The sequence below is a fragment of the Phoxinus phoxinus genome (assembly GCF_949152265.1).
Source record: "Phoxinus phoxinus genome assembly, chromosome: 10".
Taxonomy (NCBI): Eukaryota; Metazoa; Chordata; class Actinopteri; order Cypriniformes; family Leuciscidae; genus Phoxinus; species Phoxinus phoxinus.
In genome coordinates, this window is record NC_136885.1 from 24287331 (window position 1) to 24312642 (window position 25312).

The window sequence follows — 25312 nt, forward strand, 5'->3', positions numbered from 1 at the left end:
TTATAAACAATATTTCGTCGCAATATATGATTCCAATCCGTTTATTTTGCTATAGTGGAACTATTTTTTCAGACACTTCACAACCGTGTAACTTCCGCTCAATATTTGAATCTGAAGCGTTAGCACACTCCCGACCACTTGATGGCGATAACCGGTGTTTATGTCTCGCGGGACACTCACGGTCACAGTCGAGTTCAACTTCATATTGCACTGGTCAGTGGTCACGTCTTTCAATATTTTCAAGGTTTTGTTTGTTTATTTCGCTTACTCTCCCGGAGCACAGTTGCTCTGCTCGCTAGCCTTATGAGAAACGGAAGCGAGCAAAAAGACTACATCGACCAAATGTAAACAGCCCCCTTTCCGTTTCCGGTAGCGCATTTATATTAACGAGCACTCAGTCCTTCAACAGAATTCAATGGGATTTTACAAAATGACGAATAAAACACGACAGAAACTGTATTTCGCAACACTTTTTGTTTCTGGAACATCAACTAACATCACTAATCACTCGGTGAGTTGCACAGTTTTGAAAACTAATGTTAAAGGTTGTTTTAATGACATTTTCGGACATTGACTCCAATGATAATGGGTCCATGGCCAATTCTTTTATAGTCAAAAACTCGAGAGAGGAACCATTGTCAAAAAAATGTTGTCCACCACTCTTGTTCATCCAAAACAAACTACAATATAGACTCAAGGTGTTAAATACCGGAATTATCCTTTAAATGAATGGGATCCTGTCGCTTTGCCGCTGGTAGTGTGAATGCACCTTATCGCAGATTCTGTTTCATGCTGACTTTAAACCTGCAACAAGGATATACATATCTAGTAGTCAGTGCTATAAATATTTATACACCATTTCTCTGTTAAAGGGGTCATGACATGTTTTTTTTTATTTCATTATTATGTTCCCTTAGGTGCAAATATAGTATTACTATAGTTTTTTTACAAAAAACTTTTAAAATGTAGTGATTTATGACCTTTTCCCACCCTGTTTCTCATCCTCTGATTCAAACAGTCTGTTTTGGGGGTGTTTCCCCTTTAAGAGTTCAGTGTTAACGCCCACTGTTATGATTGGCTAACGTCAGTGCCTATGCATCAATTATTAACGCCCCCAGCCAGAACATTTGCGGATTCGGCGCAACTGTTTAATAGCGGGTGATGCATGCGAAGCGATGGCTCTTGCAATGATAAAACCTTATTATGTTTGAGCCAGAATCAGAGGAAAATGAACGATCACCACAACAACGAAGACTGGATCAGCCCGTGTCCACATGGAAAGTGAAACTATTTTGAATTAATAAAAAAAAATTAACCCGAGACACTTGAAAACGGATTAGCTAACAGTTTAACATTATTTAACTAATTCCAATGAAATCATAGGGTGTACCACGGACAAAAATGCATGCACAGGCCATATTTGAAGATGCAGCATTGATAAAGGCAACATTTTTAATTTTCTATCACATGTAGGCCTACTAGAAAGGCGACATATTTTCAAGATTCTCTTATACAAATGTGTTTATATTAGCCATGGTAAAAAGTAAGTTTGCGTCGTCGTTGTTGAGCCCAGAATAGTCGGCACGGACTTATCTTTGAGCAACAGTTTTCTGGCAAAGCCAAGCATCATATTGGGATTTTTTCCTCAAAACAGTCATCCTTAAATGTATAGAACAAACGCTTAAACTAACACTGCCGTGACTGGGACGTCCGCAAAAAATAAAGTGCATCCATTTTTTCCCTGACGACTGGATCTTTCAGCGTATTTAAAAAGTAGTTTAAAGTTTTAAATACATTACTTACAGTTTGCGTCGTCGATGTTGAGTCCAGAATAGTCGGTACGGACTTATCTTTGAGCAACAGTTTTCTGGCAAAGCTCAAAACAGTCATCCTTCAAATGTACAGAACAAACGCTTAAACTAACACTGCCGTGACTGAGACGTCCGCAAAAAATAAAGTGCATCCATTTTTCCGTGACGTCTGGATCTTTCGCAGCGTATTCAAAGATGTTGTTTGTCCACAGCCAGGAACAGCACATCTGCGGCGTCGTAATTTCCCTGTACACAGACCCACTCGCTGTCCGTCCACTGAACACTTGTGAGGCGCGCGGCGCGCGGGCGCGACAACGATACGAAATGAGCGTAGTTGTCTTGCGCTTAAAGCGTAACTGTCTTCTGCTGGAGGCGGTCATATGCAAACGCTGGTACGTCACTTCGTACCGTGACGTCACTTCTTACCATGGATCCAGAACGAGCTGTATTTAGAGCTTGATTAAATAAATGATTCGTTTATAATGGGGAGGACGTCTTAAGCTATGAAACTTGCAGGACGTTTTAATGGTACAAAGACCTCTTATATACCAAAAGATCAAGGCAAATTTGGTTTCTCATGTCATGACCCCTTTAAGGAACTGGAACTTGCCATTCACAAATAAAAAAAAATGAAGCAAAAATGAAGATTTCATTGCGTCTCCCACTTTTGCACAAATACGATAGAACTGACCCTAATCCTGAAACACATATTGATATAGCAGAGGAACTACAACATGTCATCAGATTAATGCAGTGTTGATGGGCTTAGATCCTTGTGAACTTATGAACTATGGAGTATCAACAATGAAAAAAAAATGCATTTTGTCAAGATGAAACACATGCAAAGTGAACTTTGAGTAGACAAGCTCAAATTTTGAGCTCAATTTGAGTTATCCAAGTTTTTTTTTATAAATGGTAGCAGATAGATCAATTCAATATAAACAGAATTAGATATAGATAGATAGATAGATAGATAGATAGATAGATAGATAGATAGATAGATAGATAGATAGATAGATAGATAGATAGATAGATAGATAGATAGAGCTTTAGATTTATTTTAGCCCATTGCTATGTACCATCCATCTCTCCTGTACAGAAACACATCAGTGCTTCAGGTACTGTGTCCCCCCAGCACACACACACACCCTTATGCACACCCTTCTGCTTAAAGTAGATCAGTCACCATGGAGATTCGGGGGACGGGGGGTAGTCCACAGTCACCAATCATGGCAAACCATGCAGGGGTTGGGGGGTGGGGGTCACCCTGAAGCCCCCACCACACTTCGCCCCATCCAATAATATTCTCTTGAAGGTCAGGGGAATGTTGACACTGCGGACCCAGTTAAAACAAAGTGTCTGTGTACCGGTGCTACTATGCATGCTTGTTACAGGTGATATGGATGGATGAGCCAGCACAAAGAACATGAACATTTCACTTTTGGTCCTATAGACCCGAACAGATAATTTACTGCCACCTTAATTTAAAATCATGTGATGCTTAAATGTAATTTTTCCATTGATACACTGACTGAATGAATAATGGGTTAAATGGGAGGGATTGCCTGATTGGAGGGCTGTCATTTCTATCCCATAATATTTACTGAGTGGTCCGCAGTAACCCAATGCAAGCATTCCAGAATGAGGTCAACAATCCATCCAATAATAATCACTGTGCGCTGTCATGTTGTGGATGTTCTACTAGCATGTATCTTATCTACTAGCATGTTCTTGTATGTGTATTCAGTTCATACAATTGCAATCAAAATTATTCACCCCAGCAGAGACTGTAATAATTTACAAATGTAAGATACATATATATATATATATATATATATATATAAATAATATATAAATATTTAATATATATAAATTGCATGTATAACAGTCTAGTGGTAAATTACAAGTGATAATATCAATAATGTAATGATTTTGAGTTATAGGATTTTTTTTGTATCCTATTCAACCCCTTTTCAATGATGCTTTATGTATGGTACAAAATTGTGTTAAAACGCAACTAAGCCTTTGGGAACAGAACAAAACTGAATTAGATTGTGCCATTACACATTTTGGCCCATGCATGTGCTAAACTTGAGTAATATGGCCAAGTCAAAAGAGACTAGCACTCATAAAAGCTAGAATAGATTGTTTTATTACATTAGAAAGTCTATAGAAGATTTCCAAAACACTAAAAGTTCCTAGAGACACAGCTGGCAGCCTTATTCAGACGTTCTACAAATCTTTGAGGGAGTTGAATAAAAAGCACAATATCATTAAGGGGAATAAAATGTTTGATAAGAACTGAGAAAACCCCTCAATTTACTGCCAAAGACTTGAAGGAGGACCTGATGAATGGAGGAAAAACATTTCAATATAGAGTATAAGAACAATAGACATTCATGGCCTTCATGTTGGGACATTATTGGGCCGAATGCCGCTCTTGACTACGAACAAAGAGGCCAACTTGAATATGCTAAAATTCATTTGGATAGACCTATGGAGTTCTGGAAGAATGTTTAATGGTGTGATATGACCAGACTGGAACTTTTTGGACCCATGGATCAGCATCTGGTGCAAAAAAAGGCAAAGCTTCGAAGCAGAACACATCTTCATGGTCAAACATGTCTTGTTATGGGGGTGATTTGCTGTTGCAGGAAGTGGAGATCTTGAGTGTATGAAGGACATCATGAATCCTTTGAAGTATCAAGCCATTTTGGCAAAGACGGTGATGCCTTTGGTGCAGACTGATGTTTGATGCCTGATGTTTGATGGACTTTCCTGCAGGACAGCCATCCCAAAGTATTCATCAAATCTACTTAAGCTTAGTTCAGGGATCAGAATGTTCTTGTATGGCCTGTAAAGTCTTCAGATTTAAATCTCATTGAAAATATTTGGTGGACTTCGAGGAAAGCAGTGGTAACGTAAAAACCAAAGATTATCAGTCATCTGGAAGCCTTTTTAAGCCATGGGCCAAGATTTCAGTAGATTTGACAGGTTATAAAGAATAAAAAATTCTGCACAAATTTTACTTTTGAGGGTTGAATAATTTGTACATGAATGTTAAAATTTTCATCAATTACACGTATTAATAAACTTTATATAATAGTGTTTACTGATGCCTCATACATTTTGTTATTGGGGGGTGAATAATTTTGATTGTAACTGTGTGTGTATATATATATATATATACTAGGGGTGTGCAAAGCAGCCGCTATTTGTATCTGTATTTGTATTTGTTGAGGGGGGAAAAGTATTTGTATTTGTATTTGTATTCGAGTAAAATTCAAAATAGGCGTAAAAATCGTAATCGTAAAAAAAAATTTTTTGTTACACTTCTAATTTACGTTATGTGTAAGTATTCTTTAATTATATCCATAATAATAATTATGGATATGCAATATTGGTTGATGTTTTTTCCATAAATCCAGCAATGAAACAAGGAATGTCATTGAAAAGAAAATAACATAACAGCCATTACCTCATCCATGGTTAAACAACTAATAAAATACCATTGTGAACATTATGAAGCCTACAGCCTACATCTTGCTGTCTCCCACACGTGCATACGATTCGACACAACTACACAAGCATTTTTTAACTTTTTAACCGAACGTTAACGTTACTCTGTCATAAGCCTATTGTCTAAATTACCGCGCTAAACAGCTGACGTTACGTAAACAGAGCGAGCATGAGAGCACCCGACTGCACAGACGTCAATAATGCAGCGTAATGGAATAATCTCCCGATCAAACTCCGCTTCCCGAAAGTTATAAACTGCCTGAGGAACCCAGTTAAGGTACAAACATCTATTCAACAAAAATAGTGATGCAGTTAAGTGTTTTTTCGCTCAGCCGAGCGCTCTCGGTTGCTGTGTGGAGCAGCCTGTGTCCGTCACTCACTCATCCGGGCGTCGTGCACTGCGGGCTCATGAGGGAAACGCAGCTTTTTGATATAAAGTTTTTCTTGTTCCCGAATACAAATATTTTTTAAAGTATTTGTTCGAAATAAGTATTTGTAAAAAACACGTTATTTGTGCCTTTCCGAATACCGTATTCGGGTTCGGCTCCACATACATTTTTAATTTTAAATAATTTAGAAACACATAATTCAATTTAAAAAAAATTATGTATGTATGTTTTTAAAGGATTTCATATTAAAAATGAATATCAGTGCAATTTAAAAATAATTAATTTATATATATATATATATATATATATATATATAAATCACAAAATGTGGAAAATACAAATTATATATATATCATTTGTATTTTACATTTTGTGATATATATATATATATATATATATATATGAATTGTGTGTGTATATATATATATATATCAAATAATCAGTAACCGTGTAGAATTGTTAAACTGTAATTCACAGGCCAGCACAGGTGTCCACCTGAACCGCATGTTAAATCACAGAAAACAGCCACAATTAGCCACTGTGACATCTCAAATAAGCGTGTAAAACAGATTCCGACAGATGGGACACTTGATTTAAAAAGAAGAGATTTTATTTATGAGCAAGCGGTAAGCGGATGGAGAGATGAGGAGAAGAGAGGCGCCGGACATGACATGGGGGTGCAGGTCGCCATGGTGTTGCTGGGGGAGACCGTGCAAGACGTCACTGCGAAGGACGGCAAGCACAAAGAGAGAATACAACGAGAAGAGGGGTGAAAAAGTGCAAGGGAGGGGAGAGATATAGGGGGCAATGCTCAAATCGAGAGAAAGGCAGTGAATCTGTAAGAGGGCACAGTTATTTATTTGCTTGCTGAGGTGCAGGAGAGTTCAGAAGTGAAAACAGACTTAGAGTATTTAAGTAAATAAATGTTAAAATATATATATATATACAACCAATAGAGATTTATCGACTGAGAAATTTAATTAAGTCTGCATTTTTTGTACATGAACATGTATATGCAATGTAATATAAGACATTAATGCAAAAATTTTAAAGCAAAATAATGCTCCATTTTACAATAGAAAACAGTAAATGTTTATCAAAAGTAGTATGCATGTTTTTGCAAAATATAACAAAATGAATGCTATAAATAGCCTATATTTCATAAAATGCTAAACCAATTGGCATTTATTTTAAAGAAATGTGTAAATGACATTTGTTAGGTAAATTATTTAATTTATTTATTTCTGGTTGTCAAATGTTAGTGGACATGTCCAGGTTTATCTGAGGGAAACTGACTATACAACCACTAAAAGTCATCTCAAGACCAAGCAAACTAAAGTCCTTGCAAAAATGTTTTTAGGATTTTGGTTAGATGCCACTTGGTTTAAATCTTTAGTTTCCACTGCATTTTAAACTGCGACCTAAGTGTACAAGTACTTTTGGGGGCCACAGTAGATCCATGAAATCCAAGATCTTGTCCTAATGCGCTCTCTCGCGCTCTCTCTCTCTCTCTCTCTCTCTCTCTCTCTTCTAATATTTGTCAGCACTGTTTTCTTCTCCTTGTCTAAATGTCATCCCTTCTTCGAAGACAATATGGAGAGAGAGAAAAAGAGGGAGCAGGGCAGAGGGAGGAAAGAAAGGGGGAGGGGGACACTCGTAAAAAGAGCAACAAAAGTTAGGGAAAATTAAACATTAGGTAAGACACGTTCACACAGACCCATTTCGGGACAGGTCTGAGCACTTCTGCTGTTCTATCAGGTTATTTATTGTTACGACATATTTCTGTCAATTTCCGCTAGCTTTCACGCACAACTCTTTTGTGAGAGTCTCAGGATTTAAGGGCAATTTCTGATGCACCCTTCACTGATACTAGGTAACAGATGCTCAAGTCACATGCATTGACAAAAGGAATTCCCTCTCTCTCTCTCTCTCTCTCTCTCTCTCTCTCACACACACACACACACTTACACACACAGACCTGCAGATGTATGCATTTAGACAGTGATTTGGCACTAGACTTTTGGTCAGTTGCCCTCTTTTTGACGCACAACACAAATACAAACACACAGTTGAGTGTGTTAGCATTTGTATAATCCCACGAGTTGAAGGCACCATCCTGCGGGACTCATTAAGCAGAGGTCACATATTACGTCCTGAGTAAATTGGACAATGAGTGCAAGCTCATCCCTCAATGTTAATGTACTATGGCCGAAACCTTCACCCCTCCCTTCTCTGAGGTCTCCAACCCTCCCACCCTTTATTCATTCTTCCTTTATAACCCCACAACCATCACTTCATCCACACTTATCTGGGGTTTTTTTACCTTTGGAATTGGTCATTTTGGTGGACAAATTGGATTACTGAAATGGAAACTTTTTTCCCCCACATATAATAATACAGATCTGAAGGGAATGGAAGTGCTTTCTTAGGATAAAAATAGAATTTGTATTTTTGTTTCATTATCTATAAAACTAATACATTTATTTTTCCTGTCCTGATCATTTTACTCAACAAAAGAGATATTGAGATATAATATAGATTTTTTTTTTTCGGTCATGGATGAAAATGCCATAAGATGAATATCTCTCTCTGTGTGACAATAAGATTACAACTTAGAGGCATTTTATCTTCAAAACATAAGTGGAAATAATTACAATCATCAAGCTTGTGATAAATTTGGATAATTGACAGATCTGGAACTCGATTTAAATGGTTCGTCGACATCTTTTATCCTTTTGGACCTCAAAGTGGTAAAGACTTATCCTTTGTCTTTTGTAGTGATTGACAGATTTATTTGTTAGATATTCATTTTTATTATATAAGAAATGTCACATTTGAAACTTCTGTTTAATACATTGCGAAGGTGGTCTAAATGTTTTGTTTTAATTATTTGAATTGCCGACTATAGATTGTTCTCATTAAGCAGCAAAAATATCTAAATATATTCTGATGCCAGTCATAATCTGTACAAGTCATGCATATGCATAAAAGCAGTGATTAAGTATGAGCAGTTCATGTTCAAGTAATTGCTAATTCTATTTATTATACAATGTAATAATGTACATTAATCAGTAATGTAATTTCCTGTCTATTGATTTTGACCGATATGAGGGGAACAACCCCAACGTAATAGGCACAACTGAAAGAAACACAGTTGAACACTAATTCAGAGACAGACAGGTAGACAGACAGACAGGCAATCTGATGCCAACAGTCTCCTCAGTGACTCTCACGGGACGACTCCTCCTGCTGTTGCTATGGGCACCCCACCTCACCATGGCAACCAACTGGCTTGTGTGAAAGGGTTAGTGTGAAACAAAAAGAATTATGTTTCCACCTCCACCTCCATTCACGGTTGGGATGGTGTTCTTGAGTTGTACTCATCCTTCTTCCTCCAAACACGGCGAGTGGAGTTTAGACCAAAAAGCTCTATTTTTGTCTCATCAGACCACATGACCTTCTCCCATTCCTCCTCTGGATTATCCAGATGGTCATTGGCAAACTTCAGACGGGCCTGGACATGCACTGGCTTGAACAGGGGGACCTTGCGTGCGCTGCAGGATTTTAATCCATGACGGCGTAGTGTGTTACTAATGGTTTTCTTAGAGACTGTGGTCCCAGCTCTCTTCAGGTCATTGACCAGGTCCTGCCGTGTAGTTCTGGGCTGATCCCTCACCTTCCTCATGATCATTGATTGCCCACGAGGTGAGATCTTGCATGGTGCCCCAGACCGAGGGAGATTGACCGTCATCTTGAACTTCTTCCATTTTCGAATAATTGCGCCAACAGTTGTTGCCTTCTCACCAAGCTGCTTGCCTATTTTCCAGTAGCCCATCCCAGCCTTGTGCAGGTCTACAATTTTATCCCTGATGTCCTTACACAGCTCTCTGGTCTTGGCCATTGTGGAGAGGTTGGAGTCTGTTTGATTGAGTGTGTGGACAGGTGTCTTTTATACAGGTAACGAGTTCAAACAGGTGCAGTTAATACAGGTAATGAGTGGAGAACAGGAGGGCTTCTTAAATAAAAACTAACAGCTCTGTGAGAGACGGAATTCTTACTGGTTGGTAGGTGATCAAATATTTATATCATGCAATAAAATGCAAATAAATTATTTAAAAATCATACAATGTGATTTTCTGGATTTTTATTCCATCTCTCACAGTTGAAGTGTACCTATGATCAAAAAAAATACAGACCTCTATACATGCTTTGTAAGTAGGAAAACCAAATACTTGTTCTCCCCACTGTATATATAAATATATATATTTATATATATAAATTGTGTGTGTGAACACACACACTAGGGGTGGGTATTGGCAAGGACTTCACGATACGATACGCATCACGATACATGGATCACGATACGATTTCATCACGATACATCACGATACGATAAATATTGCGATATTCCACACAGTTAACTAAAAATGTAAAACCAAAATAAAATACAAGTTACGGTGTGACTGCCATCTGAGTAGTCTTACATCAGATCACATTGATAAATCAGCAGAAGAATTGAGTCAAAACAATATAATACAAAATTTCCTTTCCAATTTATTTTTTAGCTGCCATAACAAAATAGACTTGAACTTTTAACAATGTTAACATTAAAACCGTTAAAATAATAAAGTGCATTAGATATTTAAAACTAAATTAAAGTGTAGTGCACAGTTACTGTAAGTTAACTCACTGAGGTTATGTGGGGCTGAGCTTGAATCAAATAAAATAAAAACATGGAAATAAAGTGCAGATACTCAGGTACTGTCCATGTAAACAATTAAGTGAAATATGCAGCTTTCACTACCGAAAATTGAGAGAGTGTGTGCGCTACTGAGTGAGCGTGCGTTTGTTTGTGTGTGTGTGTGTGTGTGAGCGCGAGAGAGTGCGTGTGTGTGAGTGAATGTGCGTTTGTGTGAGTGAGTGAGCGAGAGAGTGTGTGTGCGCTACTGAGTGAGCGTGCGTTTGTGTGTTTTGAGTGAGTGCGAGAGTGTGTGTGTGTGTGTGTGTGTGTGTGTGTGCGCGCGCTGTTTGTGTGAGTGAGTGAGCGTGAGAGAGTGCGTGTGTGTGAGAGCGTGTGAGCGCTGTTTGTGTGTGTGAGTGAGCGCGAGAGAGTGTGTGTATGTGTGCGAGTGAATGTGTGTGTGAGACGGCACGCGATGACTGGTCGGAAAGCAACGTGTAGTCTGATATGTTTCTTGTCCACGACAAGAACATAAAGCCGCCATAACTGCGACATCTACATGGACGGCGGTTTGTAGTTCACCAGGTCACACCCCGTTTAAAACGTGATTTAATTATTATTATTATTATTTTTACATCGATTTTTTGAGCTGGAAATCGATGTTGTATATCATGAATATAAAAATCGCGATGTATCGCTGTATCGATTTTTTAGCACACCCCTAACACACACACCGGTATATATATATATATATATATATATATATATATATATATATATATATACATACACACACACTGGTATATATATATATATATATATATATATATATACCAGTGTGTGTGTATGTGTGTATATATATATATATATATATATATATATATATATATATATATATACATATACCGGTGTGTGTGTGTGTATATATGTATGTATGTATGTATGTATGTGTGTATGTGTGTGTGTGTTTAACTAAAGGCACCGGGCTGGCGGTGCCACCAGCTTGGGCCCGTCATCGCTGCTCGCAGCTATATTTATATTTTATTTTATTATCTCAGCTTTATTTCCATTATTTTTTAAATAGTTTTAGTTAACAATAACAACACTGACATGCGTGTGTGTACCTGTTGCTGGTGTGTTTGGCTGGGTATCTGCAGGGGTCCCTATAGAGGGTGTTTTTTGATCTTCTCCCGCTGCAATGGCTGCCGCTCTTTTGCTTTCCTCCTGTTTTTTCATCCAGTGCATTGACCACTGACCACTGACATGCTCAAACTCCTTCAAAACAGTCAATCACATAACGCCACTGTCATTCACAGAATCAAATAGCTCTCCATTTACCACTAAAGCACTAGCGATCATAACTTCACACACCTTCTTGCGGATCAGTGACATCACACCTATGCGAGTGAGAACGTGTTGTCGTGATAGTCCTTCCCGTGGAACGCCATCAGAAAATGTTTCTGCCCCATCGGCGCCTGGCTCACACAAGTGACGCATAAAGAGGGACACGTATGCCCTAAAAAACAGAGAGAGTGCTCAAGTAAATTAGGTTAAAATAAATGACAGGAAATCCTCTGTAAGGAATGTCAGACTCACTTGAACTCCTTCTCTGATTTGCCTCGCAGGTCTCTAACAAGCCACTGGGTGGTGAAGGCATCCTGGGGAGGCATCCCATAACGCATCACTGCATTCAGGAAGGCCTTTCTTTGTCGAGCATTGAAGCCCAACACCTAATGAGGAGAGAGAGGTTAAGTATAACTGAGTATGTGGAGGGAATAGTTTAAACAATTTGAAAGGCAAGTGAAGTTGCACCTCAATGTTTCCTCCCACTCTGGCCAGTAGGGGGGGCAGTGGTTTGTCTTTATCATTCCTCAACCCTTTGCGACTTGGTCTTCGGGAGTTAGCTGCTAACACAAAAAAAAGAGGACTATGTCAATACAAATATATATATCTGTATAACAACTGCTTATTCAGATAAAGATGGTTTAATTTCATTCGTTACCTTCAGACCGCTCATCAAAGTCCTCATCACCCTCCTCTGAAGCCACAGAGTAATCTGATTGGTTATCAGACTGATCATCCTGCCAGTCTAAAAACACAAATGAGTGGGGCAATATTTTATTGAGCATTTGAGTTCTATTGGCAAGAAAATATTTAATTTGAGGGGACAAAAGACAAAATCATGCTGACATCTACAACAAAAAGGCCAAATATTTAGACACACTAGATTAAGGTTTTTAAGATGGCAAGAAACTAATTTCAGTCCAAAGATTATAAATGCTATAATTTAGTATTATATTTTGTTTATATACAATGTATAATTAAATTAATTATCAATAAAAACAATATAAAATGTATAAATTATGCATAAATTACAAGATTTTGAATATAAAATGGTTTTCATAATAAAAAAGAAAATTACTCTATTTTTCATTAGCAGTACATGTAAGTTTTGCTTTGTTAAACATTTTTAGCACATTTAACATAATTCCCATATTTAAATGTTAAGTGTGTCCATACTTTTGACTGGTAATGTACATCCAAACAACAACCACCCAAAATTATAAAACTGTATAAACTATAAATATAATAATTTATAAAAATTAAGGAATTATTTTAAACATGAAACATTATTTTCATTGGAACGGATTTACAGATATTACACAACACACACAAATATATCTACCAGACCTTAAACCACACACACATCTTCATCCATACAACACACATGCAACTACTCACGAACATACAGGAAAAGAGTAGTAAAAAAGCTTAAAATGCGTCTGTACCCCGTCTACTACCTCGGTCCTCCTGTGAGCAATCGTTGTAGTTCACGGGTTTGCGTGGCCGTTTGCCTTTGCCCAAGTGGCGAGCGAGATCTTCCTGCTGCTGCTCATAATGATGGCGCAACAGTTTCTCCCAGTAATCAGGATCTACACTTTCTTCCTGCTTAATGATCTCTCTATCCACATCCTCCTCCTGACGAAAACATACCATAAGATCAGTGTTGGTCAAGTTACTTGGAAATAGTAATTAGTTACTGATTACTGATTACTTCTCCAAGAAAGTAATCCAGTTACTTTACTGATTACTTATTTTCAAAAGTAATTAGTTACTTTACTAGTTACTTTACTTCAAAAACATGATGCACGACCTGAATACAAAGCAGACCTTTCAGCCTAATTATATTCTTTCTGCATCTTCCATCATCTAAAATTTAATTAAATGAAACATTCTCTTTTTTAAAACTTGTTTTATTAGTTTCAATATTTTAACTTTATGCACATTGCATCAACCAAAAATTAAATTAAATGCAACAGTCTCAGACTTGAAGAAAATTGTTGAACATTTAACCAATTTCTGCACATTCCACCATATTTTAACGAAATACACAAAGTCCTTCTTCTGTTAACTTATATTTCTGCATATTCCAGCATATAAAATGCACATATTTTTTTTGTAAAATCCTCTATTCGATTAGATGTAAATAAAATACAGCAATAAAATAATTAAAATGAAAGTCTCTCATGACTGTATTCCAAATTATTAACATTTACGTCTTTTAACATTAAAGTGCAAATTAGTTTTGTTTTTGTAAATCATCAGACATGTTTTTACCATTTGATTAAGTTTTGCTTTGTAGAAAACCTTTCCTTAAAGTGAATTTCGTTTTGTATAAATTGTATCTTAATTTTAATAAATGTTTCATCAACCAATTGCATGCATTTAATAAATAAAAAGCAAATATAGCAGACAATATAATAACCGTGCATTGAGGCGCTAGTGCACTGCGTTCACTTGCATTGTATTGTTAAAAGCCTTTCTTTAAAGTGAATTTTGTTTTGTATAAATTCAATTGCATCTTATTTTAATAAATGTTTCATCAACCATTTGCATGTATTTACCAAATACAAGGCAAATATAGCAGACAATATAATAACCGTGACATGGAGGAGCCAGCGCGCCGCGTTCACTTTCACTTTCATTGTTAACTAGAGCGCGCACCTCATAAATGAATGAAACTCAGCGTAGGCCGATGTCTCATACATTAGCATTAAATATCTTTGCTGCATCCTTTCTAGAACAGACTATAGGGCTTTCTTGCGGCTCGCATCAGCATTTACGGATGATGAGTTTTGTGATGCGGTTGCGGATGAAATAATACCCCATTTGTGCAGCTCTATCGATAACAACATTGAACACTATAGGCTACACAAATAGTATTTTATTTTATTTTTTTATTTAGGCGATTAATTTTCCATAGTGACATAGGAGGTGCCGGATCCAATAAAAAAGGTTCCGTATCCAACGTCGGGCGTGTTCCGGCTCAAATTAAGCCACGACTCACGAGACAGTCTAACGAAACAAAATCACAGTAAAGCAGTAACGCAGCCTCCTTACGGGAAAGTAACAGTAATCTAATTACTGTTTTTGCAATTGTAATCCCTTACTTTACTCGTTACTTGAAAAAAGTAATGGGATTACAGTAACGCGTTACTTCTAACGCGTTACTGCCCATCAGTGCATAAGATATACATATAGATATACATATGAGATATGACATAAACACACAGACAGTCACAATCCCACACAAACTTACCTCCTCTTCCTCATCTTTGACCACATACTGGGCCACTTTAAAGGAGCTGAGGTATTCATTCATACTCTGCAGCTCTGTGTCGTCTGTTGCATCTTGGTTTCTATCCAACAACCGATCAATGGCCTTGTCATCATAGTGGATCACACTGCAGTCTTCCTCCTTATTGTCACCTGGATGAGAGATATTAACTTGTTTTAGAATTGATTTTAATCTTTACTTTGTCCCTTGCTTGTATAGAGGCTGTTAATTCCTGTTATTTTCCATATTGTCTAGTACTAGAAGTGCTTTACAAGCACTGGCAGTATTTTTAAGGGGTCATGACATGGATTTTTTTTTTTTATGTTCCTTGAGGTTCATTTATAATGTTAATAAAGTTTTTAGCACGAAAAAATAAATAAATAAATATATACACTATATATGCAGAAAATCTATTATTTTCAACCTTCATTCTGACCCTCTGTCTGAAATTATCTGCTTTTAAGGAACGGCTACTTTAAGGCATGTCAGTAAATGGCTACTATTATGATTGGCTAACGTTCTTGCATTGGAAACAGTATCAACGCCCATGCAAGTAAAGTGTTTTGAAAACATTATCCATATAAAATGTTGTCATTTACAGACAAAGCATTATGAAATCATTTCCTTACGGTTTGCGGTGCAGCTTCTGTCAGATCCAATACAGTTGGCTGCTTATTCTTTCAACAAAATGTTCTTTGCAAACTCTCCATTAATTATTCTGTGCATCGTTTGCAAAACAAAATGCTCCGAACAAACATGTAATCCCCGGGCACGATAAGCGACAAATTTTATAAATAATCCACTTGTTTCCGACGCTGGGATCCTTCTGAGGTCTGCACAGAGACACAATTGAGTTGTTTAAACTGGGCGGACGTTTTTTCACTTTTCACTTGTCCTGTTGTCGACAGACTCAAGTGTGTGGAGTATGTTAGAAATGGAATGCGCATCTGTATCCAGTGTAGATATCATCAGTGATTATAATGGGTTCCATTTGCTATTGATGCAACACGAGTCACATGATGCTCACATCCTAAGCAAATGTCAGCCTTTAAGCGACTGAATGCCAATGGGCGGGGCCTATGGTGTGATGATGTATTCATCGATGTCTTGCTCTGGAGGCAGTTACCGGTATATGAAAATGTCCGGCAAGATCGCCAAAAATGTCCGGGATTCGGCTTTTGCGTTCTACAGTCGGCATTCATTATGTTTACTGTGCCGAGCAGGACGAGACCGAGGGCCGGGAGAGAACGACGCGAGGCCGGTGGCGTGATTACTGATGAGCGGAGCGGGAATTTTCCTAGCAATGTTAAAACGGCCATTAACCCATCACTTGTTTAGCGTTCATGTAAACACTACATTCAGATTCACCAATCGGAATGAATTCAGTTAGATTGAAACAAAAGGTGTGCGTGTAAACAATGAATGGCGACTGCAGAAAGCAAAAGCCGAATCCCGGACATTTTGGACGATCTCGACGGCCGGACATGTCCGGGAAAAAGAGGATGGTAACCCCTACTACTCAGCTTTCTCCACAGAATAAGACCTTTTAGCTTAGCTTCCAAAAAAAGTTGGCTGACACTATTTGTACATTCTGTGAGGAGATTCCATCCTCTATGGGCGGGTTGAAAATATGCGGATCTAGGGCCTTTTACTGGCTGTAGTCTCTAGGCTTAGGCCAAAAAATCCTCAGATGACGTGATTTTTGCGTCTGAAGATTTTTTACAGCCAAAAAATTCATAAATCTCTCGTCTCAGGGGGATAAGAGGGCGGGAAACACGGTAATTTGAAAATACTACAGGTTTTCTAATGATACAAAGCTTAATGCTAAATCCTGAAGTATTATTTAAATGTCATTATTGTTCTGTCAAATGTCTATTCCACTTTCTGATCTCAAATCAAGGTCAAGTTTAAAAGATGTATTACTTCTTTAAGTATTACTTAAAACAGTATTTTTCTCACCCTCTCCGAGCTCATATTTGAAAAGCTGTTCTGTGCCGAACTTTAAGATGTCATCTAAATCTTGTTTGGACACGGATCCAGCCTTAGAGCCCAGACCGGGCCGCACCACCAGGTGGGTCAACATCATCTTCTTCTTTGCCACCTGAGACACAAAGGTCATGCGATGACTTTTGCAAGGGAAAGTGATTGATTGTTAAGTGTTTTTCTACATAGTGGTTTGAAACCGTTTAAAACCCAGGAAAAAACAAAACCGTTTCATATCTCACCTGTGTAATTCTCTCCTCAACAGATGCTTTAGTGACAAATCGATAGATCATGACCTTCTTATTCTGACCAATACGATGAGCCCTGCTAAATGCCTGAGAAAGACAACAGGAGAGAGACAGTGTCAGAAAGAGTTTGTCCACATAGTCTCTCACAGAGATGCAGGTGTTTGATAGTTTTAGCATCAGGTAATTCACGTCGTCTCTACCTGGATGTCATTGTGCGGGTTCCAGTCTGAGTCGTAGATTATGACCGTATCGGCAGTTGCCAAATTGATGCCCAAACCCCCTGCTCTGGTGGACAGGAGGAAAACAAACTGAGGAGCGCCAGGAGCTGCAATGGGAGGAAATAGACATTTTTGATCAAAACAAAACATCCATGATTTTGATCAAACCGCTGTTATGGCTGGCATTATCCCCTCACCATTGAATCTATCGATGGCTTCCTGTCTCATCCCTCCAGTCACCCCTCCATCTATCCTTTCATACTTGTATCCCTCGTTCTCCAGGAAGTATTCCAGCAAATCCAACATCTTTGACATCTACAATAGATTTAAGTATATTAGAGTATATGGTTTTATTCTGAGTATATTTGTAATCTGCGTGTGTTTCTGGAAAGTGTGTGTACCTGTGAGAATATAAGGAGTCTATGTCCACCCTCCTTCAGTTTTTTCAGCATCTTAAACAGAAGCATCAGTTTCCCAGAAGCCTTTGTGAGGGCACTGCCATCATATATGCCATTGGGCATTTTAGGGGCTTCCTGCAAAATGAGACCCATATCGATCACCCATTAAGAAGTATTGTTATTATTAATTTAAAACCTAAAAGCTGTTATTTCCCCCATTTCTACTGTAAAATGGTAGTTGACAGTGAGTGAATGGAAGCTCACATTAGCAGCTGTGGGAAAAAGGTAGGGGTGATTACAGCATTTCTTTAGGTCCATGACCACATTAAGCAGAAGAACCTGGTTTCCTCCTCCACGAGTGTTCAGAGCTTCGAAGTTGCGTGTCAGGATGTACTTGTAATACTTCCTGTCCCAGAAAATGACATTAAATGGCCCATTTAACTATATTTTATATAGACAGACTGAGTAAACAGAATCATCAAACTGTCAGTCATACAGTACAATTATAGATGCTGTAAATAACAGATGTTGTCCAGCAGGTGGCACAAATCAGTCTTAGTGAAAAATGTGAAATGAAGAAATATGCACAATCTTAAACAGAACATTCATTGTCAATTACTGAACAAGTCTCGTACTTCTGCATGGGGCTGAGCTCCACACGCACGATGAGCTCAGTTTTTGAGGGCATGTGTTTGAAGACATCAGCTTTAAGTCTTCTGAGCATGTGTGGACCCAACATGTCATGCAGTTTCTTAATTTGGTCTTCTTTAGCTATGTCAGCAAACTCTTCCAGGAAACCTTCCAGGTTACTGAAACACACACATATTTGGTACTGAACAATGTCAACAAAAAAAAACTGAGGGCACACAAAAATCATCATCGCACTTACTTATCAAGAACACACACACACACTTAATTGAATCTCTCAGGTGTGAGGAAGTTGAGCAGATGGAAGAGCTCCTCCAGGTTGTTCTGTAAAGGTGTGCCTGTCAACAGCAACTTATGCTGAAGAGGATAGTTATTCAACACACAAAAGAACTGAGAGAGAGAGGGGGAAACGGAGGGGGAGAGAGAGAGTGTGTGTGTTAGTTTTACATCCAAACTTGTTGATCATAAAATGTAAAGAATAGATCTCTCAGAAATCAAAGTTCTGTCATCATCTATTCACTCTCATATTGCTCCAAACTTGTATGACTTTCTTCAAAGAATATGCAAAAGCACCATAAAAGTAGTCCATAAGACCGTTGCACTATTTTCCAAGTCTTCTGAATTCATTCGATAGCTTTTTTTGATGAAAAAAAAAGTTAAAGTTAAAGTACTTTTATCCTCAGTGGGCTGATACCGGCTGCAATCCAATCATTGTTAGTGAAAGAAACAAAGTCATACAGGTTTGGAACTACATGAGGGTGAGTGAACGATGATAGAATTTGAATTTTTGGATGAACAAATCCTTTAAGTAGTAAATACTTTGGTGTGTCAGGGGTCTGACACATGGATTTTACCTTTGACTGGTTATTTTTCAGTCTATGGGCCTCATCTACCACAAGACAAGCCCAGTCAATAGAGCCCAGGATGGCTTGATCAATTGTGATGAGCTCATAGGACGTCAACAGCACATGAAACTTCACAGCAGCCTCTTTCTGCACAGATGAAGAGAGTTTCAGGAACCACGCATAGTAGGCAGATAAAGACCATGGCAATATCATCAAACCACACAACAGATGTTGCAAAGATTTACATGAACCTACATGTTTACGGTTATGGTTACTAGTTCTCTCTGATTATAAGCTATTGTATCAACTCTGCCCCTCCTTTCCTCTGTGATTCATACCTTCATTTTGGAGGCCTTTTTCCCACCGCGGATGGCGTTGTCCTCAAAGGAGAATTCATTCTCTCGTATGACAGCTCTGCTGTCTTTATCACCCACATAAGTGACCACATACATATCTGGGGCCCACATCTCAAACTCTCTCTCCCAGTTAATAATAGTGGACAGCGGGGCACTGACCAAGAAGGGCCCCTTCGAGTGACCCTGAGAGAAACCATTGCCAAATATACCACATTATTTACTTTAAAGCCACAAAACATTTTATGATAAACATCCATGTCTTCCTAGAGACCATTTATATCTGTAAAACCAATTAATCAAAATGATTTAATAATACAAGAAAACAAATGCCACTACTGTTTAAAACTTTGAAGTCAGTAAGCTTTTACATCACAGTAAAGACTTTTACACTTAGAGAAAATATTTCAACTTCAAATAAATGCTGTTCTTTAGAACTTTCAGTTCACCAAAAAATCTTGGTTAAAAAAATGTATCATGGTTTTCAGAATAATATTATGCAGCACAACTTTTTTCAACCTTTATAATAGTGAAAATCGTTTCTGAAGCACCAAATCAGCATATTAGAATTATTTTTGAAGGATCGTGTATGTGACACTGAAGCCTGGAATAATGGCTGCTGAAAATTCAGCTTTGCCATAACAGGAATAAATTACATTTCAAAATATATACAAATAGAAAACAGTTATTTTAATAATACTGTTTATACAGTAATTTTTATTTAAAAGAAATGCAGCCTGGAGGGCACAAGAGGCTTCTTTAAAAAAAAAAACATTTTCATACCGACCCAAAACTTTTGAGTGATAGTGTACTTATATATTTTAAAGAAAAAACACCTCTTTGTAGAGCGAGTAGAGGAAGACAGCAGTCTGAACAGTCTTTCCCAGACCCATCTCATCAGCCAGGATGGTATCTGTGCCCTGAGCCCAAGAAAAACGCAACCAGTTCAGTCCCTCCAGCTGGTATGGGTGAAGTGTGCCGCCTGTAGAGTCAAGATAATCCGGTTGCCTATCAAACTTTATAATGGGCTGAAAGTAAGAGACAGGAAGAATATTAGTTCATTGACAGTCAAAACCTATTAATATATTTTCTTTGGCTTTTAAACAATGTTTTCAAAAAATCTATATGTGCAATTATTTGCCTTACTGATAATTATATTAATGGTTACACTTGAGAGAAAAGAAAATTACTGGGAAAAAAGTGGGGAACAGGACAGAGAAAAGAAGTGGCCATGGTATGAATTTGCATTGAATAACTTGCAGTGCAAAACCATGGCTACGACCTAAATGTGTAAAGTATTAAAAATTCCATCTTATAAAGTAGACAGAAGTTGATTTGAGTTGTTCCAAGATTCCTTACATCCACAACAGGATTTGCAGGAGGCCTCTCTGTCTTCCTCACTTTGACCTTCTTTATCTTTTTACCTGGTCTGCCCTCCTCTCCAAGCATCAACTCCCTGACAAACAGAAAGAAAGAAGATATGTAGATTAAATTATAACTGCAACATTGTTTCATTGTAGGGTGTGTGCGTGTGAAATGCTGCAGAGTCCTGTGTGCATGTACCTGTGGTTCCAGTAATGCAGTTTGAAGGTCTCAAAGTCTGGGATGTCCATGTCTTCACACTCCCAGGTTGACTGATCATACAGTAAATCTCTCCATTTGATCAGATAGTGAACATTATTCTTCTTATCCACACTGCCAGAGAGAACGGAGAAATTAATGTCCCAATAGTTGAGCAGATGTTGTTCTTCAAGAGATTTCGAACATCTGAACACCCTCACCTGTGATTTAATATGCGGTGGATGAGGAGCCACTCCATCTTTACTCCAAAGCGTCCGTACTGATCCTCCATACGGGCATAGAAGGGATCTTTATTCTTCCTCTTACAGCTCTTATCCTCGTCTCCCTCAGCACCCATCTCTAGATTGGGGGGCTCTTCCATATCTGTCTTCCGCTGATAGTTACGGAACATTACCTGACAGTTCAGCTCCAACTGTGACAAGAGAGAGAAAAAGACATACCTAATTGGACAATTTTACTAGTAAACACCCCTATGTAAACAAATGCACGATTTAATGTGCAATTGGGCATATAAGAGAGTGTAACTACTTTTATGTTCTTGACTTACAGAGATGGACAATATAACGGTACCATATCAGAGGTATTATAAATCATTTGTTAAATGTTCATGTTAATTTTCTCTATTTTTACATTTAGATTACTCGTGCCGTGATCTAACATTCACTTAAAGTAAATATGCACAAACAGTAATAATTTACATGTAATTTAGAATTTAAAATGTAATTTTTCATTTATTTAGACAAAAACGTATAGATATCAGCCAAAACCAGAAAATAATTAGTTAATCATATCTGCTAGAATATTAATATTGGTTCATCCCTACTTACAAGAAATTGTGTGTGTTTTTATTTGTGCATTACCTGTAGTTCCTGGACCCAAGAACAGTGCCAGTAAGACATGTTACACCACTTCACAAAGAACTCTCTCTCCTTCCGACCAATCATAGGAGGAGGATCTGGAGCATCGGCTGGGAGGTCTGCAGGCCGAGGCACGGGCATAGGGGGAGGGGCTTCACCCCAGCGCCACGTCAGAACTTTCTGGACTTTCCCTTTCAGTGGAGCACTCTGAGAAAACAAGATATTATATTATATTTGTTCTGTAGAATTAAACAAACAAGCAAAAATAAACAAATGTTAATTGGGATTCAGTAATGTTGTTGATCCTATATATATATATATATATATATAGGCAATGACATCTACAAAGATAAAATCTCAAGAAAACCAAATCCAAAGGATAGACTTGGACTAACACTATATTACTCGTCTCTCACCAGGCAGCGTGGGCAGATCCACTCTCCGTTGGGGATGTCTGGCAGGGGAGGGTTAAGACAGTGTAAGTGGTAAGACGAGGGGCATGGGTCACAGCATAGCAGCTCTCCTCCATCCTTGCAAACCCGACAAAACTCCATATGGTGATCGTCTTCCTCTTCTACTTCTCCTTCATCCCTCCTTCCATCTTCATTCTCCTCCTCACCCTCAGAACTCTCCTCACGAGCCTCCCATTGAATTCCCTTTTTATTCTAACTGTATGACCCATACTGAATATAATGACTAGAGGAAATATGGCACATCAATTGAGAAACATAGTTTAAACAAAGCCTTTTAGAATACATTATTGTTGTGGATTCCTGCCTCGAGATGTGAACCTACTGTCCACATATGTCAGCAGCAGTGAAACTAGGGCAAAAGGCTCTTGCTTTGGAAATCATTCATTTATTATAAGCTCTCTGTTGATACGATGCGCTACCAACGTCATTTCCAACGCCAAGTACACAACTTCCTTACTTGAGTAAAAGTACAGATACTACTGGTCAAATATTACTTCGTTACAAGTAAAAGTTGTGAAGACAGATTTTTACTTAAGTAAAAGTACTCATTTTTAAAAGTACTTAAGTATAAAAGTAAATGTCAATGCATTGTTTTATTATTGTTGCATTGTTGCATGTAATAACCAATTTACAGTACCTTATGCCTCTGAATCTCTGCCTGCCTAGTGCCTACCCTCATATCAATATCACATTTACTTCTAGAACACAGGTCCAGTAGTGGTATTGAATAAGTGTACTCAATAACATCCACAATGGTTTCGGACACCCAAATGGCTGTTCCCAGTTTTTTGGCTTTTAGTATGAATATGTTAGCCTTGTTGTCTATAAGCTAGTGTGTTCCAAAACAATGACAACATTTGCATTTAGAAGACCAAACCCAACGTTGAAAATTAAAATCATGTTTATGTCAGAATCCAATGTCAGATGTACGTTAATCTCATTGGACAGACAGACAGACAGGACAGATTGAAAATCGGTTGACGTCAGAAACCAACATCAGTCGAGTTCTGACTTCAACCAGACTTTCATTTCCAACCAAAATGCACCCAAATCATCCCTGACGATACTACTTTCTACTCAAGGACCTTGACAGAAATGTAGTGGAGTAAAAAGTATGATATTTGTCTTTCAAATGTAGTGAAGTTAAAGTAAAAGTTTCCAGAAAAAATAATACTCAAGTAAAGTACAGATACTCAAAAAGTGCACTTAAGTACAGTACTCAAGTAAATGTACTTTGTTACTGTCCACCTCTGGAAAACAAATGGGTTTGACACACTACGCTAAACAATATTCCGCCGGTACGAACGCTAAAGTACAAAAACAAGCCACTTTCGCTGAGGTAAAGAGTCTGTAACAAAAAGGGTTTATGTTTTATTTTAACAGCTGATGCTTTCACTACGGATCAGTGAATCAGGAAGTGATGTGACTTTTGCATGCAGCTAACTGGCTACTACTGCATCATAACCTAAAGGATGATGCAGATACACGTGGCTTGCCAGCTCAAGCAAAATAGATAAACATTCAATCTATCTAGCAGCGTAACGTAACGTTAGCTGCTACTCCTTACAGAAATGGCCATTTGTCCAGACGCACTTTGATATGTGAGCAGTTAATTTACATGTTTGGGCTCATTTAGGGAGGTTATACGGTAACGTTATAACATGATGTGGTTAATGAGGGTCCAGACTCACCTAGCCTTACCATCTCGAATGGGTCCAAAATGGTCCCGGTCGTCTTCACTCCCTGACATATTCCCGTCAGGACGCTTCATAAAATAGAAATAACAACAATATTTTGGTCAGGTTTTCAGCAGCAGCCCATGTTGACAGAGAGAGAAACAAGTGACAGCGGAGGCTAGCTGTGTTAAGGTAAAATAAAATCAATTATAGTTCTGTACTAGTGACATTACAAAACTACAACATCACACAGCATGTAGGGTTAAAAAGAGTTTGACGTAGTCGTGTCATTTCGGCCTTTTTCGTAAACTTTCTCGTTCGGTCCGAGCGAAAGACGCCTCAACTTAGCTGTCAATCAAGTTAGCAAAGTGGGTGGGAGGAATTAGGCTTGTTTGAGATGCGCCTTGCCTCGCCTGAATTGTATGCGAGAGTAGCCGGCTGCAGGGGAGGAGTGAAAAAAGCGCAGGCAAGCCGGACAGTTCTCTCTTCTCACAGTGGATCTGACCATGGATCTGACAGCTGTGAGATCAAATATGGATATCGCGGGATTCACGGAATTCACGCTCGTGCACAGTGTTGGTAATAAACTGGATGTAATTTAAGTTCTGTTGCTTTTATATGAAAATAAATATAATGAACAAGACACCCAAAGCACTTATTCAATCCCACTCCAAATAGGCTACGTGTTTATCAATCATTTGTTTCTTTACTACAGACGTGTTTTTATGGCCTATATATAGGCTATATATATATATATATATATATATATATATATATATATATATATATATTATATATAAAAATGACATAATCACATAATCCATAGAGATCGCACTGTCAGAGAGTTTGGGAATACTCACACATAATTTATACACATAAAAACACGAAATCAGAGTTTTAAATTCAAACATTTAAAAAAAGAACAATACATCACGGTTGTTTAAACCAATGAGCATTAAGCTGTGTCGTCAGCAAGTCGTTTCCCATCATGCTTTTGATCCGCGCAGTCAGTGG

At 38.0% G+C, this 25312-nt stretch overlaps 1 protein-coding gene across 1 annotated transcript; it reads right to left on the minus strand.

Annotated features, from left to right (window-relative positions):
- Positions 1–8518: 8518 nt before the first annotated feature.
- On the minus strand, positions 8519–24502 carry LOC307006120 (chromodomain-helicase-DNA-binding protein 4-like). The gene is given in 27 exon segments (XM_079626765.1): positions 8519–9637; positions 11525–11675; positions 11772–11916; positions 11997–12130; positions 12213–12304; positions 12403–12489; positions 13190–13379; positions 15001–15170; positions 16978–17119; positions 17244–17336; positions 17450–17574; positions 17665–17782; positions 17869–18000; positions 18130–18271; positions 18501–18674; positions 18782–18903; positions 19368–19505; positions 19697–19897; positions 20548–20739; positions 21071–21167; positions 21275–21406; positions 21493–21704; positions 22153–22356; positions 22566–22814; positions 23856–23872; positions 24314–24318; positions 24320–24502. Coding segments are annotated over 27 exon segments (4107 nt in total). The 5' UTR covers positions 24394–24502; the 3' UTR covers positions 8519–9068.
- Between the last annotated feature and the right edge of the window lie 810 nt (positions 24503–25312).